At 51.6% G+C, this 18054-nt stretch overlaps 1 protein-coding gene across 1 annotated transcript in view; it reads right to left on the minus strand.

The window, feature by feature from the left end:
- Positions 1 to 18054, minus strand: part of TMCO4 (transmembrane and coiled-coil domains 4) — a 90822-nt gene that overhangs the window by 44497 nt on the left and 28271 nt on the right. The window contains exons 5-10 of the mRNA XM_075551487.1: positions 14189 to 14321; positions 8715 to 8812; positions 4627 to 4770; positions 3592 to 3711; positions 1334 to 1498; positions 138 to 274 (exon numbers count right to left, since the gene is read on the minus strand). Of these exons, the coding sequence (XP_075407602.1) occupies positions 138 to 274; positions 1334 to 1498; positions 3592 to 3711; positions 4627 to 4770; positions 8715 to 8812; positions 14189 to 14321 (797 nt within the window). The remainder of the gene's footprint in view (positions 1 to 137; positions 275 to 1333; positions 1499 to 3591; positions 3712 to 4626; positions 4771 to 8714; positions 8813 to 14188; positions 14322 to 18054) is intronic.

The following is an 18054-nucleotide window of genomic DNA, read 5'->3' on the forward strand; positions in this document are numbered from 1 at the left end:
AAGGGACAGTGCAGACCACCCCCCGAAGCCACTGGGTTACTTCCACAGGAGCTTGTCTCAAAGGCTGACATCTGGGTCCAAGTCACCCCTTCCCCCACTTCCCCTCTGGCCCTTCCCCCACTGCCATCCCCAGGTACCTGCTGCCGGCTGAGCAGGATGTGGGCCAGGTGCTTGCCGACCTCAGCTGATCGGTGGAGACACACACCCCAGGGGTTGTCGATGACGTTGGCGACACTGAGCAGGGAAGCAGGCCAGGTCAGAGCAGCCACGATGCCTGGGGAAGGGGGAAACCACAGCGATGAAGCAGGTGGAGGTCCTTCTGGGGAAACGCTGGGCTAGTGGGTGCTTTTAGAGCACCGTGTATACAGAATGTACATTCGAACTCAGAACCTGCAAGTTAGGTCTCCCAAGGGCTGTGCAGCTGCTGTAAAGCTGAGACTGGAAGCCCCCGCATCTCTGATGCTTGTACTAGACCTCCTGCTGAAGCACTTGCCAGGCCTCCAAACCCAGGGATGGCGCCCATCCATGCACCTACCCTGCAGCCTCCCGCTTTGCCTCCTAACTCTGCAGGGTCCTCCATGCATGAGTGGCTGACTAGTTTGTCCGTCTACTCTGGGCTCAGTCACGCGACTTGCTTTGGCCCATGAGATATTGGTGAACGCGAGGCTTGACATGGACCGCGCACCTAGGGCTCGAGTAGAGAATGTTTTGGACATGATGATGGCAACATATGTCCAAATATGCTTGATGCGATCGATGTACAGAATGTCATAAGAGTTGGAAGAGCCCCCAATAAAATGTTTCATAAATAAATCAATAATATTAAAAAAGAGAATGGCAGAGCAGAAAGTTAACAATAAAAGAAATGGACCGTGCACTGGGGGTCCCTTCTCTGGCTCTTCTCTTCACGGTCCGAGCAGGCCGCTGCCCCAGGAGAGGAGCAGGGTTGCTCTGGTTGCTCCAGATAAGGTTAGCCTAGATCAGTGGGCAGTCAGTCGGCTGACCCAAGGACATGTGCGCAGGCCCAGCTCAGATCAGCCAGCCCCCAGTCTCATGAATGGAGCGCTTCAATAACAAATGCTCGCTATTTTTAGCCGCGGAGTGTTGGGTGGCTGGTTAGGCTGTGATAGCTAACGGGTTCGTGATGAAATGATGTGGCCGGCTGCCCGCCTCTTCCCTGCAAAGACCGGGCACTTCCGGCACACAGGAACTGCAGCGTGAACTTCTCTGTGCCACAGGGCCTACCACAGTGCCAGGGTCCCAGGCCTGAGGCTTGCAAAGGGATGGGAGCAGGTGGGATGCATCGTGCAGGTGCTAATCAGGAGAGACTTACCGGACAAGACCGTGTACTTCAGGGCCTCCTGGGCCACCACGTTGGCCAGACCACTGAGGATGGTCTCCAGGGCGTTGCCGAGTTCCATCAGGTACTTGGCCTCCCAGGCCAGGCAGTACTGCTCACTGCTGCGGGCCAGGGCCGCCCACGGGGCGCTGAAGGTGCCTGCAGAGGACACAGCGAGATGGGAACTCTCCAGTCTGCCTGAGAAGACACTCTGATCTGCCTTTTCTGGGCAGGCAGCGGCAGATGGACACTCACCCCTGCAGGGAACACAAGAGCCCATCCCCTGCCGATGAGGGGCAGCTGGAAGCAGACACTACAGAGCACAGTACTGCCTGGGGAATGAGCAGGCTGGGGTTAAAATCCCAATGAACGAAAAAGAAACACATGGAGTTGGGTTTGAATCCTGCATCTGTGGCTCACCTGTGGCCTCTTGTCACCACTTGGGATAAGTACAGCCCCTACTGGGGGGAGGAGGTAGGATCCCAGACAGGGGCTCCCTCGAGTTCCCTTTGGGAAGGCAAAAGGCTGGCTTGGTAGCCACAGACCGGGGGTTCAGTAGGGGAGGGGCTGAGAGGTGCCTGATCAGGTCTGGAAACTGAGCCTGGCCGCTTTCTTCCTGGGAAGATCGGTGGCGCCCCCTTGACCTGAGACAAGGCGTCATCTGCAGTGATGTCCTGGTTAGATGCTGCTGCTGGGAGGACAGACTCCTGCATTCCTCATCGGACTGCCTAATCAGGGACGCTAGGCCTGCTAGGAACACTAGGCTGGGAACTGAGCTGACTTCTTCCTTCCCCCAGGGTAACAACTTTGCTATAGGCCCAACGAGTACCTTTTTGTTCTACCTGGTGCCTAGCAGCCATAAGTTAGGCTGCAAAACTCAAGGTCAGTAGTTCAAAACCACCAGCTGCGTTGACAGAGAAAGATGAGGTTTTCTATTCCCATAAAGAGCAACAGTCTCAGAAACCCGCAGGGGCAGTGGGATGGGGCAGTTCTACCCTGTTCTATAGGGTTGCTATGAGTTGGCATCGACTTGATGGCGGGGAATGTAGGCATGCGTGTCAAATGGCAACCTGAACAATGCAGTTACAATTTCTATTCCCCGTAGGGATGGGATGGGTCTCTCAATCACAGCATGAGAGGGGTGTGTACAGACTACAGCCCTGCACAGGCAGCGGGGAGAGACCTGCTGGCCATGGGGTCCAACCCCCACCATGGAGGCCGGCTTACTCAAACTCTGTGCCAGCAAAGCGTTGTTCCAACCAGTGCCTGCCCGTAAGTCGTGTCTTTCTTGGCAACCTTGGACCTTGACCCCAAACCCCCAGTTTCAAGTGAGAGGAGCAATGCCAATAGGGCATGGGGAGCTGTACCGGGTGCCTTCTGCAGGTTAGCTCATGTGATACCATCCTCTTAGCAAGCGAGGATGCAGGAATAACATGTCCCACTTTATGACCGGAGCAGCTGAGACCCAGAGGCTTTAAGGAGCTTGCTTGCGGCCCCACGGCTGAGATGTACTGACCTCTCAGCAGCTTGCTTAAAGTCCTTCATTGCCTTCCGCTTGCTCTTGGGACAGGTTCCAATCCTCACCACAGCTCCTACCCTCCTGCGTGGTCTGGCTCCTGCCCACTCTCCTGTCTCCCGGTTCCCTGCTCCAGCCAATCTGTGCTCGGTGTGGTGGGCCCTATCGCAGCTTACTCAGCTCCCAGGCCTCTTCCTACAAGAAGCTGGCCCTCGTGACCCAGAAACAACACACATCAAAACCTAAGGCCCCCGTGGGACAGAGAACTGGCCCATAGAGCTTCCAGAGCTAGACATCTTGACAGAAGCCCACTCGGCCACATCTTTCTCCCATGGAGTCACTGATGGGTTTGAACAGCTGACCTTTCTGTTAGCAGCTGAGTGCTTAAACACTGCAACACCAGGCGTCTTTCACGCACAAAGCTTTTTCCCTTGTAATTTCTTGCCCATCAGTGTGACACGGCAGCAGAGGCCGCGCCTGGGCTGTTCGCCACCATCCCCAGGGTCTGGCTCAGTGTCCGACACAAGGGAAGGACGGTATATCATAAGCGTGGCTGGCTGATTGCCTGGCTGGGCAGGCGAATGGGTAAATACGTGGAAGTCACCTCACCTCCCTGGGTCTCAATGTTCTGTGCCACATGGGGGGCCTTATACCCATCCCCCTCGAGCCACAAGCAGGGTGGGAGGGCAGCAGCAGGCCCCTTCCGGCCTCCTCTGCCCGCTGCCCTTGTGCTCACGGTATTTCCCAGACGCCAGCCACCCGGTGATGGCGATGGTGATGTGCAGCTGCTTGCCCTCCGTCAGAGGCAGGAAGGTGAACTCTTCAATGGCCCCAACACGCTTCTTCATCTTGTATCCTGGGGACCCAGAAGGGCAAGGAAGAGTGGAGGCGACGGGCAGCCCTGCCCCGGACAAAGGCATTTCCTTCCTGAGCTCAGTGCCATGGTTGGCCAAGCAACAGCTGAGAGGAAGAGGCTGCTGAGAGTTGGACAGCATGTGAATGGCAGAGCCTCGGTTTGAACTTGGGGCCTGGGCTCGAAACCACTCCCCTGTCCTAAGTCGATTCTGTACCTTTTTCCTTCTAATACAATTTGGGGGTCTGACACTGTTTACTAAGTAGGCATGGATCAAATTAGCCAAGATTCTCCATGAGGGGAGTAACCCCTGCCTTGGGGAGGTGCAGAGGAATTTATGTGCGTGTGTTTGCGCTGACATACAGCGCTCGGAGCAGCGGTTCTCAACCTGGGGGTCAAACGAGTCTTTCATAAGGGTCACCCGATTCATAACTGTAGCAAAAGTACCGTTATGAATAATAATAATTTTATGGTCGGGGGCTCAACACCACAACATGAGGAACTGTGAAAGGGTCGCGGCATTAGGAAGGTTGAGAACCGCTGGCTTAGAGGAACTTCCCTGGGTGATGCTGGCACTTGAAGGGCAGCCATGGAACCCCAAACATCTCTGGAGAGCCCTGCTTGGGAACGTCCCACGGGAATATGCCTTACTGAATGGTGGCAAGCAGGTCCCACCAGGGCCTTTCTAGGGCCGTTTACACAAGGCACTGAGAGAAAGGCCAGGGCCTCAAACTCTGTTCCTGCCCCCTTCTCTCTAGGAAGGCTGCTGCAAGTTGAGGCAGGGGTGAGGCCCAGAGTAAGAGACACCACACCCTGCCCCCCCACCTCTCAGGAAGCCCCCACTGTGGGGACCCTTGGGCATACTCTAGGTGCTGGCTGCCCTTGTCGAAAAGACCCCACTGATGCTCTTGAACTTACCGGTCAGGCCAGCTCCAGCGGCACCGAACAGTGAGGTCATGATGGCTATGCCGGCCACTGAACCGAGCGCAGCTGCCCCAGCACTGCCAATGATTGTCGCTGCTCCTGCGGCTACCAGAGGGGCAGCTAGACCCCCGGTCACACCTGGAAGGAAAGCAGCCGATAGTGGGCAAAGGTGGGGATGAGGGCCTGGCCTTCTGGGTTCAAAACCCCCAGCTCTGTCCCCCAGCTATCTCCATGGACCCTTCTAAGAATACTAGTGAGCACGCAGCAGATGGAGCAGCCCTGGTGGCCACACCAACACCAGCTACTGCTGAGTGCATGCTACTGGCCATGGAGGCCCATGTGCTTCAGAGGAACACTGCCCCATGGGTGCTCGGGGCCTGAGTGTTTTGGAAGTAGGCTGCCAGGCGTTTCTTCCGAGATGGACTCGAACCTTGAACCTTTCGGTTAGCAGCTACGGGCATCCACCGTATGCACCCCCACCCTAAGGACCTCCACACTGTGCCAGGCTTTCACTCATCCAAGTCACAGAGCACCGCAACACTCGCCCCGCTCTCTGGACAGGAGACCGCGGTAGGCAACATAGTGGTTCCACAGCCGAATCCTCAGGACCAGTGAATTTGTACCCTGTAACAAAAGGGACTTTGCAGATGGGATCACAGTACAGACTCCGAGACGGGGAAGGATCCTGGCTGATCCAGGTGGCCAAGTGTCATCACTGGTTGTGGTTGTTAAGTGCCATCCAGGAGACACCGTCCAGTTTCACACCATCTTCACAATGGCTGACAGGCGTGAGCCCAATGTAGCCACAGTGCCACTCCATGTCATTGAGGGACTTCCGGTTTTTCCCAGATCCTCTGCTTCCCTAAACATGACTTCCTTCTCTAGGCACTGGTCCCTCCGGGGTATGTGAGATGAAGTCTCGCCGTCTTACTTCCAAGACTCAATGTATTGCATTGGGCAGATCTTTTGGACAAGACCTCTTCAGAGTGTTGAAAAAACAAGATTACTTTGAGAACTCAGATGCCCCTGAGTCAAGCCATGGTATTTCCAATCGTCTCAAATGCTTGTGAAATTTGGGCACTGGATAGAGCAGACTGAAGGAAAATGGGTGCAATTGAATTATGGTGTTGGCAAAGAATATCAAAAGTATCACAGACTGCCAAAAGAACCAACACATTGGTCTCGGAAGTAGCACCGTCAGAATGCTTCTTAGAGGCAAGGATGGGGCGACTTCATCTCATATCTTCTGGACATGTTGTCAGGAGAGAGAAGGCCCTGGAGAAGGATATCGGAAGGCCCTCAGGGAGATGGTTTGACACAGTGGCTGCAGCAGGGGGCTCAGGCCAGGCATAGGAACGATTTTAAGGCTGGGGCAGGATCAGGCAGGATTCCCGCTGTTGTACATAAGGCTGCTATGAGTTGGGACAGACTCAACATCTCCTAACGACACAACAACCTCTGAGACAGATCTGTTTGTTCTCTGGAAGTCTATGACATAGTCGATATTTTGGGCCGACACCATAGTTCAGAGGCATCAATTCTTATTCAGATTTCCTTTTTCATATGCTCTCACATGCATGCGAGGGAACTGGAAACACCAGTGTGGTTCAGGTATACCCTCGTTCTCAAAGGGACTTCTTCGATTTTTTTTTAAGAGTAGATTTGCTGAATGAAATATGTCTTTATGCCTTTGATTCCTGACTATTGCTTCCATGGGCATTAATTGTAAGCCCAAGTGGGATAAGTAGGTTTATTGTGCCAACCTGGCCAATAGGAACATGTGGGATTAATAAGGTTGCAGTTTGATTAGAGGGCAAAGAGCTAAATGGCTTGGCATGTCCCACTCCTCTCTCTTGCTCTCTGGTGATCAGACGAGTGGGCAGCTGCTTTAGTTAGTTCTCTGCCTCAACTTGTGAGCTACACTACCTGCGGGACACTCAACCCATACATCGTGTAGCTAGAGCTTGAGGTTCCTTCGAGACTTGCTTTGCCATTGCTGCTGTGTACGTCGCTTGAGCTTGAGGTTGGCGGATTGTGTTGTCTTGCATTGCTTGAGTTCAATAGTCTAGGTGGGTCTGCTTCATGAAGCTCCTGAGCTGCTGACTGTTGGTGACCCACCCTACTGTTTGCTGCCTGTGGCTGGACTGTCTGCATTGCCCTTGGGAAGACTCAGCTGTCTGCTTCCTTGACCTTGGACCCAGCAGCTTTTGTGAGGTGAAGGACTTCCAGGATGTTAACTGCTCCATGGAAGTGAGCTGAATTGAGCCCTCTGTACTGCTGTGTGGACTAATCAGCTGTTATATTCCTTTGTGCTGTATCTATCTATCTCTCTATCTATCTATCTACATAAAATCATAAGTGTCCTGGCTTTTTCTCTAGAGAATCCTAACACACCAAGTATAATATATTCTTGGTAGTTTTCATCTTTTCTCCATTTATCATGATGTTCCTTGTTGGTCCATTTATTTGTGAGAATTTTTTCCTTCTTTTTTGTAGTCTTTGATCTTCATCAGTAAGTGCTTCAAGTCCTCTTGGCTTTTATCAAGCAAAGCTATATCATCAGCATATCACAGGCATTTAATGAGTTTTCCTCTTTCCTCCAATCCTGGAACCACATTCCTCCTCATGTACCTGACCTTCTTGGATGACTTGCTCAGCACAGAGATGGAATTAAGTGTAACTGACACACACACTTCCTGACTTTACACCACACAACAGTTTCCTCCTGGTCTACATTCAGGTTCTGCATGAGCATAGTCAAGTGTTCTGGATTCTTCTCATTCTTCTCATTGTTGTCTCAATGTTGTCCACAATTTGTTATGATCCTCACAGTTGAGTGCCTTTCCAGAGTCAATAAAACATGGGTAAACATCTTTCTGGTAGTCTCTGTGTTCAGAATTGATATCACCAGTTCCACATCCTCTTCTGAATCTGGCTTGGATTTCTGGCTGATGTATTGCTCCAATTACTTTTTTAATTACCTTCAGAAAAATTGCACTTGGGTGTGATCCTACTAATAATGCCCATTCATTTCCGCATTCTGTTGGATCACTTTCTTTGGGATGGGCACAAATATGGATCTCTTCCCCTTGGTTGGCCAGCTAGTTGTCTTCCAAATTTTAGGGTACAGATGAGTGAGAGCTTTCAGTGTTCCATCCGCTTGTTGAAGCAGCTCCATCGGCTCTTTCAGTTCTTGGAGGTCTGCTTTTCACCAACGCCTACAGTGTAGCTTGGGCTCCTTCCTGCAGTACAACTGGTTCTTGATCGACCTCCTACCTCCTGAAATGGCTGCATGTCCACCAACTCTTTTTGGTACAGTGACTCTGCATATCCTTATCAGAGGGCGGGAGGAGGTTTAGAGTTTGATAAAGAGATGTGCTGAAGGAAGTAGAGGTTGTAGTGATTGGGTCATGAGCCAAGGGATATAGCAGCCTTTACTACAGTGCTTCCCAAAGTGGGTGAGACCACCCGTTAGGGGATGCTGGAACAATCCAAGTGGGCTGCAAAGGCCGAGACCCACACTCTCGTGGATTACAAGATGTAGCACAAAAGCTTTTAATTGCCTGTGGGGCACTGAGTAATTTTTTTTTTTCTTTCTAAGCAAAGGACAGTAGGCCAAATATGCTTTGGAACCTATGCTGGTGAAGAAGACAAAGCAACAGATTATCCCATAGCGCCCCCAGGAAGAATCCAGGCCCACTAACATCTTGATTTGGGGCCAGTATACCACAATTCGGACACCTCTACACTGCAAGATAATCCATCTGTGTTGTTAAAAGCAACAAGTCTGAGTGAACTGGAGACACACAGTAGGGCAGCAGGGCCGGGGGAATGGGGGTTGAGTGGTGGAATCACTGGGCCCAGGAGGAGACACACCGCTTGGCCGAGGCTGACTGCAAATGGCTGAGGGAGTTCACAGGTTGTTAAAGACGGCTGTTAAAGACGGACTGGGGTGGGCATCGCAGGGAATGGCTACCTTTGAGGGCCTTCGCTCCCGTGTCAGGTCGCCTCCCCGCCGGGTCCCCCTGCATGCTGTACTCTTGCGCCCAGCTTGACATCACTTCCCCTCCACACCGCCTTACCGATCACGGTCCCGCCTCCGACGGTCGCCAGGCCTATCAGGAGGTAGCGTTTCCATTTCCTCCGCGTTTCTTTCTTCTTTCGGGAGGCCTCAGCCGTTCTGGTGGGTGGAAGAGGCTTTAGAATCAGCTGTGCTTGGGGACCCCTGAGGCCTCCCTGCTCACCAACCTCCAGACTGGGGTCAATACTGGGTACACTGTCATGCACAGCCAGGCACCCAAGTCACCCTGGGCCCAGTGATGGCCTTTAATAAATTGACAGCACCCTAAAACCCAGCTGGGAACCCCAATGTATGGGTGTGCTACTTACCCAACAGGTCCGTCCTAATGGCTTGCAATGTGAATAACAGAAAGACAAGAAAATAACAGCAGCAGCAAGCGAAGCACACACAAACATCTTTAAACAGACGGGCCCAGAACGAGGACCAATTCGAACCACAGATTCCACTGCTCCCTCCCTCGCCCCATCCCACTGCCTTCTCAGACACTTGGAAACCAATTTCTCTCATACGAATCATTTTGGAGATGGGTTAGGGAATGTCTGCATGGGCGAACTTGGCCTTGGAGCGATGTCTGGAATTGCTCAGACTTGAAAGTTAAAAGCTGTAAAATTCAGCAACAGGAAAGGCTTGAGAGTAGAATGGGGTCAGGCAGGGCCTGAGACGACTGCTGTGTGGGTCCCAGGGTGTCACCAAGCCTGGCTTCTTTCCTGTTGGGGATTCAGTCCCTCGGCCGCTTTGAAGCCACCAGGGGAGCGATGGGGGGTGGGGGGCTTCAGTCATTACTAGCTCGGACTCTGAACGGACGGAGGAGTTTGGACAACGGCTCTGTCTGGAGTGATACCAAGGGAGGACTATAAAAGCAGCAGCAAGTTAATAAGTACAGAGGGCTTCCTGCCAGCCGGCCACCGCGCTCCGCACTGCACAGTGAGTCTTATCCTGAGATAAGATTGTCCCCTATTCCAAGTGTAAAGGATACGCCGAGGGGCTGCGGGGCGCCGTTCAGAGAGCGTCCGCATAGCATTTAGCATGATGGTTGGCACACTGCACGTGTTCAGGGGCTCGCTGAGTCAGAGGGTACTGTCAGAAGGGAGTCCCTGATGGTGAACCAGGGACCACACTCAGGGACTCAGGCACTTGAGTCCACCTGGAGGCAGCTAGGAAGAAAGGCCTGGCAGTCTACCTCCGCAAACGGAGCCGTGGAAAACTATGAAGCAGAGCTCTCCTCCGGCCCACGTGGGGTTGCGATGCGTTTGAATCGACTCAGTGGCAGCTAGCTGGTTTTTTGTTGTTATGATATTTCACCCCCCTGAGCCTCAGTTTCCTTGTGTGTAAAATGGGGTGATCATATCTACTTTGTTGGGGATCAATGGTTTGTACAGAGCAAATCCATTCATGCTTCCATCCACCCAATCCACACTTTGATGGAGAGGAGGCTGTGCAACGTCCGTCATTGGGCTCCCCCAGTGCTTGTTTCAGCCCCACCCCCGCTCCTTGCAAGCCAGACACAAAACGGTTCATTCTCCAGCGCCCAAGAGAGACGGGGTTTGGGTTGAGGATCTGCTGTGGCTTCTGCTGAGAGGTATGCCAGTCACGGAATCCCACAGAGGGCTTCTACATTGGCTTCTGCACCTCTGCAGGGAAGCCGCGGTGAGGCACTGTCTGTCCTGTACGTCTGGCAGGGGCTCATGGGCAAAGTGGGCTGGGGTGACAGACATTCATCTTCGAGGAAGCGTGGACCACAGTGCCCGACTTGAGTCAGTGCTTCCTGAGGTTCTCCGGTTAAGGAGCACTCTCGTAATGTTCCCCGTCAGCGTCCATCGGCTGCTCTGTGTCTCTAAGGATGGGACGCTCTTGGGAACCGTCCCGCATATAAAGTGACTACCTTACCCCGGTCATCCGCCACTGCAGCACTCTGCACCGCCAATGACGGCAATTGTCCGACCAAATACCAACGTGGAAGGCAGAGACGGCCACCTGGGGGCCTTGTAGAGTGTGTTCTGAAAACCCAGAGAACACTCCGTGTGACAGTCCTGTTCCCATGGCTGACGTCACCACACTGACTAGCTAGGAGGCCAGGCTACACCAGCACCTGCCTGTTTAGGAGGTCAGCAATGACCTTGACTTGGCCCTCCACTTCAACCTTTCAAAGACACAGGTGGAAGCCAAACATCCCCCAAGATGCCCACATTGCCCACCTCACAGACCCACAAATAACTAAATATAACTAATTGCCAGCTTATCTCCTGTGAGAGGTTGTCCCCTTATCTCACTTGCCTCACTATCACTGCTTTTTTATCACCTTCTCGGAGCTTATCTTCAGGAGGTCTAGGGACAGTTTTCCAGTAAAAACTCCATAAAAGAATTATCTTTACTGCTTTCTTCAGAATTAAGGAGGGTACTTGGGATGGTCAACGATGACCCCAGGAATACAGTAAGTGACCTTCAATCTAGATACGAGGCTGACTCAGACCAGCCTGCTTGGAATTGTGGCCCTGTGACTGACCATGGGGTGACCTTGGGTGAGCTAGATCTGTCTGTTTCCTCATTTGAGACCCCTTCAAGGGACTGCTGAATTGCTGGCCTTGTGTTAAGCCCCCAATCAAATGCAATCGTTGCCGTTATTCTCCTGAGGGGGACTAGTCGCAACCTTCGGAAACCTGGTGGCCTAAAAGGCTTACACACAGAGCTGCTAACCAAAGTCAGCGGTTCAAACCCAGCTGCCATTCGCCGGGAGAGGGATGAGGCTGTTGGCTGCCATAAAGATTGAACCTCAAAAAAAAAAAAAAAAAAAGATTGAACCTCTCAGAAACCCAAAGGGGCAGTTCTCCACTGTCCTATAGGGTCGCTATGAGTCGGAATCGGCTCCACGGTAGTGAGTTTGGTTTGATTGTTGGGAGTTTCAGTCTTCGGCAGTGTCTCAGTTAAAGCTTAGTGAGAACGCACTAGGCGGCCATGCATTGGACTGAGAACGCACTAGGCGGCCATGCACTGGATATTACTTACTAACTGAATGCTGCAGACATGTTATCTCCATGTTATAGGTCAGTGTTTCCCAAAGGGGGTGACTGTGCTGGATGTGCGTGCATGCGTGCGTGTGTACACGTGTGAGTGCCAGATGGTCCAAGGAGGCTGCCGAAGCAGACGCCTGCACTGTATCCCAGATTATGGGCCAGAGCACAAGTCTTTCATTTCAGGACGCGCTGGGCTTTTTTTTTTTCCTGAAAAGAGTGTGGTAGGCCAATTAAGGTTTGGGAACCCATGTTGCAGATGAAGAACACCGAGACACAGCTAACTTTCCTCACTAGACAAGGAGGGGAAGCTAGGGTAGGCTTAGGGCTCCGGTGGGGCCCCAGGAATAGAAAGTTGGAGCAGCGCAGCCTGAACCTCAGCTGAAAACCATAACCTCGAAGTGCCAAGTGATAAGCTCATCTCTCAGAAACCCAAAATTTCAGCGTTCAAACGGAAACAACCAAACTCACTGTCATAGAGTTGATTCTGACTCATGGCGACCCCATAGGCTAGGGTAGAACTGCCTCTGTGGATTTCAGAGGCTGTAATTCATTACAGGAGTAGAAAGCCTCATCTGTCTCCCTTGTAGCAGCTGGTGGTTTCGAACTGCTGACCTTGTGGATAGCAGCCCACGACGCCACCAGTGCTTTGTACAACATTACAAGAAACCTACATTTAATTCAGTCTTTCGGTTTTGTGTTTTGAAGTTGTACAAGTGGAAAACTGGTACCCAGAGAGACCAAGTGATGAGCCCAAGGCCACATCTACATCTAGTTTCAGAATTGAAATGAGAACCAGGTCTCCTGGCCGAGCAGTCACTATTTGTTCTCTGGCCTCAGATCCTTCTGGAAACCACCAACAGGATCTGGGAAGTCGACAGAGTCCCTTAAATTGAGTAAAAATTACAGGGGTGCATTTTTCTGGGGAAAGGGTCCACACCTAATAAGAATGGTTAGTGTTGTTGTTACATGCCGTTGGGTCAGTTCCGACTCATAGTGACCCCATGTACAGCTGAATGAAACACTGCCCGCTCCTGAATCCTCCTCCTCATTGTGATGGTTAAGCCAATTGCTGTAGCCACTGTGTCGATCCCCTGAAGCACAGGTGAACCTACCGGAGTCAGACGGTAACTCTGTCGGGGGCTGCTATTCTGCTGGCGAGTAGCGACAGCCCAGACAAGTTCAATACCTTACCCAAGCCATGTGGCGGGAAGTGGCAGAGATGGACTGTGCCAGACCCAAAGAAGTTTGGGACTCCTGTTTGACCTCTCCCCCGGTCTGATATGGCTGATATTAAATCTAGACAGATCCCTTGGGGTCATGCATTTCTTTCTGACCATAAGATTTCCAAACCATAACTAAGAGGTTCCTTCATTTCAGGGCACATAATAAGACAGTACAAGTTTCCAAAGCAGTCAAAGAATCTGGGCAGCCCTTGTGTTGATGGTGCCTGGCCTGGATTCAGGTTTGTTTTGTTTTAACTGACAGCTCTGGCCGCCAAAGCAAGTCTGTTTTCAGGTCCTTTCAAGGGACCAAGTTTCCTCCTTTTTCCAGGAAACACCTCTGGGCAGGAGTGCAACTCTGGCCCTGAACGTGGCTTCAGACTTTAATGCCCAGCTAGGCTGAGCTGGCACAACCCCGGTTGATCAAAGAGAGCTGCCGCAGCGTGACAGGGTTGGGAGACGTGCCTGATGCAAGCAGCCCACAATTAGGCTGCAATGGTGATTGATTTATTGCTGTTGGCTTAGCTCCTGTGTGAGGTGTTTAGAAAGAGCTACTCTCTGGCCTCGTTACTTGTATATACACTGCTCCTTACCAGATATAGACAGCAGAAGCGCCCTCCAACTGTTAGGCACAGGAGCATGTACAGGGGGCAGGGGGAGCGGAGGACTCATATCTACAGAGCACTTGCTACGTGCCAGCCCAGGGCTAAGTATTTTCTAATAGGATTGTGTGTTTTTTCTTTTCACAGTGACCCTGGGAGAACAGTATCTTTATGCCAGTTGACAAATAAGAATACTGTGGTTTAGTGACAGGGTTGCACCGGGGATGGGTGTCAGAAGTGGTATTTGATCCCAGGACGGTTTGGCTTCATGGGCTCAACCCAGCCTGTGAGAGCCCGAGGTGGAGCAGGGGGCCAGGGCCAATATTAGACTTGTGTATTCAAGGCCCTTGGCAATGATGTGTTTGATCCTGTCTTCTTATTAATGAGGAGACTGAGGCCCAGAGGGGGAAAGGGACTTGCTAAGGTGACCCAAAGAGTCTAGTCTACCATGAAGATGCCTCGCTCTTTATCCAGGTTTCCTTCCACCCTCAAGCACCTCCACCTCGCGGGGAGAAGAGGGTGCTTCTGTCTGAAAAGTCGATCAGGGGACTTCACAAGCTTGTCAGAAACTGAAAGGAAAAGATAAAGAAGGCAGAAGCCCTGGATGAGTGCCGGGTGACTGGAGTCACAGGTCTCTCTTACTCGGATTCCACCTCTTTGCTTTCCTTCAGGCTCTCAAGGAATGTCTCTTCCAGGATGTCCAGCTCTTCCAGGGGCACCTGGAGCAGGGAGGTCAGGTGGCACACAAGGACTCTGGCACGAGCATCATAGCGCCCTGGAGAGAAAGACAACATGGGCCGAGGCTCAGCTCAGAGATGTTTGCAGCAGTGCAGATCATAAAGGCCAACCCTGCGAGTGTCCTCCAGGCACACGCCCTTGGCAAACAGTCGCCCAATAACTGGACTGCTCCAAAGGGGATACCACATCACTCCTAAAAATGACGCCACTCAGGAGTCAGGTGATATGGCCCACCAAGTCAGCCAGCCGAGGTCGGAGTTTAAAATCCCAAATCTGGGAAGGGAGTGATCCAAAATAGGTGCTCAGAGAAAGCACTGCAGGGAGTGTGCAGACAAGACATGCCCCGACCAACAACTCCAACAATGTGCAGACTGTTGTGTCAGGCATTCCATATCTAAAACCCCAGGTAAGAAAACAATTCTGAGGGGAGAACATATTGGGTATATAAAGGCACAACCGATGTATTTATAACACGAAATTGGAAACCATCTGAGGCTCTAATAATAGGGGGTCAGTCTGATAGCATGACACACCCACGCAGTGAGAAACTATGGGGTGATGAAAACGATGTCCCCCAAAAGTTAATGATGCTAGAATAAATGCCTATGTAATAAAACAAAAATTTAAAATGGGTAGGAAATTGTCTTGATGGTACATACATATATGGTATATATATGTATCACATATGTATATAAGGGAGTACCCAAATAAAGCCAGATTTTTCTCAAAGCTATGTATTTAAACTTTTTTTTAACCCAACAACCTTATCACGTCCAAAGTACTCTCCATTATACTTAATACAGCTTGCCGAATTTGTGACTCCATTCTTGGAAACATTTTTCAAACCCATCTGTTTGGACAGCTGACAGCACCTCCCTCGTTTTTTTCTTCACCTCTTCTAAGTCATCAAATTGCTGCCTTTCATGTCCCTCTTCATTTGCAGAAACCAAAAGAAGTCTCACAGAGCGAGGCCAGGTGCATGGGCAGAGAGGCATGCTGCTTTTTGCCCCCAAAAAGACCAGCGAACACATAAAATCCATTGGCATGAGTTGATCCTGACACATAGCAACTCCACAGGATTAAGACTGACCCCCTCTCCGCCCCCCCCGCCCCCCCCTCAGATTCCAGGATTGTAAATCTTTTCAGAAGCAGACTGCCACATCTTCCGTGTCAGGGGCTAACTGGTAGCTTCCAGTCACCGACCTTTCGGTTAGCAGGACAGAGAGATCAAAATTGACTAGTGGCCACTAGGGTGGAGCAGTGCTTAGGGGTGCCGAGCTTATGCTAACGGCAGTAGGATCCTTTGGAACGGGGTCGTGGAGATGGTGGCACGACCGGTAGAGTTAAAGTCACTGAATGACACGTGTAGAAATGGTGTGGGTAGTTGTGTCTATTTTCACCAGAATGAAGAAGAAAAGATTAACCTTTGGCTAGTAACATTTGGGCAGGAGATCTGAGTGGGGCAGCCGGGGCCCCAGCGAAGACTTCTGTCCTCAGGATCCTATGATGCTGCTGTTAGCTTCTGACTCACAGTGACCTTATGAACAACAGAAGGGACCCCTGCTATCTGTCCCCTGACTCTGGTGCCATCACTAGCCTGGGCTGCTGGACCTATCCCTTCTGCACCCAAGGAAGGCAGACAACTCGCCTTTGTGTGGTACACAGTCCCTTCTGTGTTTCCGCTTGGCTGTGTCATCTCAGACCAGAACACCATCCAGTCACCCAAGAGACACCCAGTGTCAGCGCGTCTATTACATTCCAGCCAATATCCTCTCTTGGTTGTCCGCTTTGCCTCTCCCCACTCCCACCTGAGCCTCAGACTCTCTCTGGTGGTCTGTGCCAAGCAAATCACCACTGGTCCCTGGCCTCAGGTGTCACGCTCCCCATCACACCTCTGCCCACAGAGCCCAGCCCCTGACTCAGCCTGCTCAGAGCCCCAGGATAGGCAGGGACTCCATGTCATTGACGCCACTGAAGAGGCTCGTCAGAAGCCCGGGAAGAACAGACTTCCACCCACCCTCACCCCGGCCGAGTCCCCTCCCTGATCTCTCTCACAGATCACATTAATGACTCCCAGGCCTGGAGATGGGACCACAGAGACAGGACCACCAATGTGTTCCTCTTCCCACGGGGACGAGGGAGAGGTGAAATCGGTCACAATGGGAACCAACATCAATCGAGCCCCCTGACCTTCCTCAAACATTCGGATCCCATTCCCTGAAATGCTCTTTCCTGAGATCTCCACGAGGCTGGCTCCACACATGGTCTCCTGACCACCAGGTCTGAAACAGTCTTCGCTTTGGCCCCAGCACCCTATGTGTCTAGTCTGCATGTGTCCCTCGGAGAACAGACTGCTCTCTGACAGCATAGTCTCCGACTTGGCTTTGCGTTTGGTGCATCTTTCCCCTGAAAGGTGATCGCTCTAAGTTCTGACACGTGGTGGCTCTGTGTGTGTCACGGCAGAGCTGTGCTCCGTCTGCCTGTCCTCACTCACTGCCAGCACGTCGATTCCTACATGTCGATTCTGGAGCGACCCTGCAGAGCCAGGGTGGAACTGTCCCCGTAAGTTTTTGAGACTGTAACTCTTTATGGGAGTAGAAAGCCTCATTTTTCTCCCTCAGAGCGGCTGGTGGTTTTGAACTCCTGACCTGTGGTTAGTAGCCCAATGGGTAACTGCTTAAGCTCTATGGCTTTTAAGTGACTGATTTTTCAGAAGTAGATCACCAGGGCTTTCTTACAATAGCCCTGTGGGTGAATACAAATCTGTCAGCCGCTGAGAAGCTAAGAGAACACAGTAATTTTTTTCTCCGCTCCATCCTCAGTACTGAGGATCCCCGGTGGCACTGTTGGGTAAGTGTTGAATTGCTAACCTCAAAGCTGGCGGTTCGAACCCATCAGAAATTCCACAGGAGAAAGATGAGGCTGTTTTCTCCCGTATAGGTTTATAGCTTTGGAAGCTATGCATTGGAATTGACTAGCTGGTGGCAGGGCATCTAGAGGGTTAGGGTTTGGGTCCTTGGTACTTCGAACCCACCCCTACTGCAGCTAATTCTGACCCACAGCAACCCTTCAGGACAGAGTACCACTGGCCCATTTGGCTTCCCAGACTTTAAATCTTTACAGGACCACGTGACCTTGTCTTTCCCTTGCCATATTTGGAGCAATGCTTGGCAAAAAAAGGAAAAGAAACACAACCAACACCCCCAAAATGTATTCAATAAAAATGTGCTGAGTACATGTCCAGTGAATGACTTGCCCGTCCTGAGTAAGAATTCCATGTGCGTATCTAACCCTCGGGGAAATGACTGGGCTTTGTGCCTCGGAAGAAAGGCCTGGTGATATACTGGGGGAAAAAAATCGGCCAATGAAAACCCTGCGGATCAGTTCTACTCTACAGCCTCAGGGTCTTCGGTGATGATAAGGTCACCTCACAAAGCTGCTACCAGGTTTCAGCTAACAGTGCCTGGGAGGGCTCTTGGCCCCGTAAGGAATCCTAACATCTCTGCTGGGAGTCTTCGGTGTTGAGACTACAATATTATACTAAAGTAGTAGTGACTAGCTATCAAAAGGTGGGCCTTGATGCGGAACGCTTCTGTGTCTGTAAACTAGATTGCTCCCCTTCTTTTCACGGTCCTCCAAGGGAGCACTGGTCTCTTGCGTGGGCCAGCATTGGCCCAGCTGCCCTTGGCCACCTCCTGGATGAAGAAGCGCCTACGTGCTGGGGAGCAGACACGTGTGGGGTTAGTAGGTCAATACAAGCTCCAGGAACA

Source organism: Tenrec ecaudatus, chromosome 1 (genome assembly GCF_050624435.1).
Source record: "Tenrec ecaudatus isolate mTenEca1 chromosome 1, mTenEca1.hap1, whole genome shotgun sequence".
NCBI classification, from domain to species: Eukaryota; Metazoa; Chordata; class Mammalia; order Afrosoricida; family Tenrecidae; genus Tenrec; species Tenrec ecaudatus.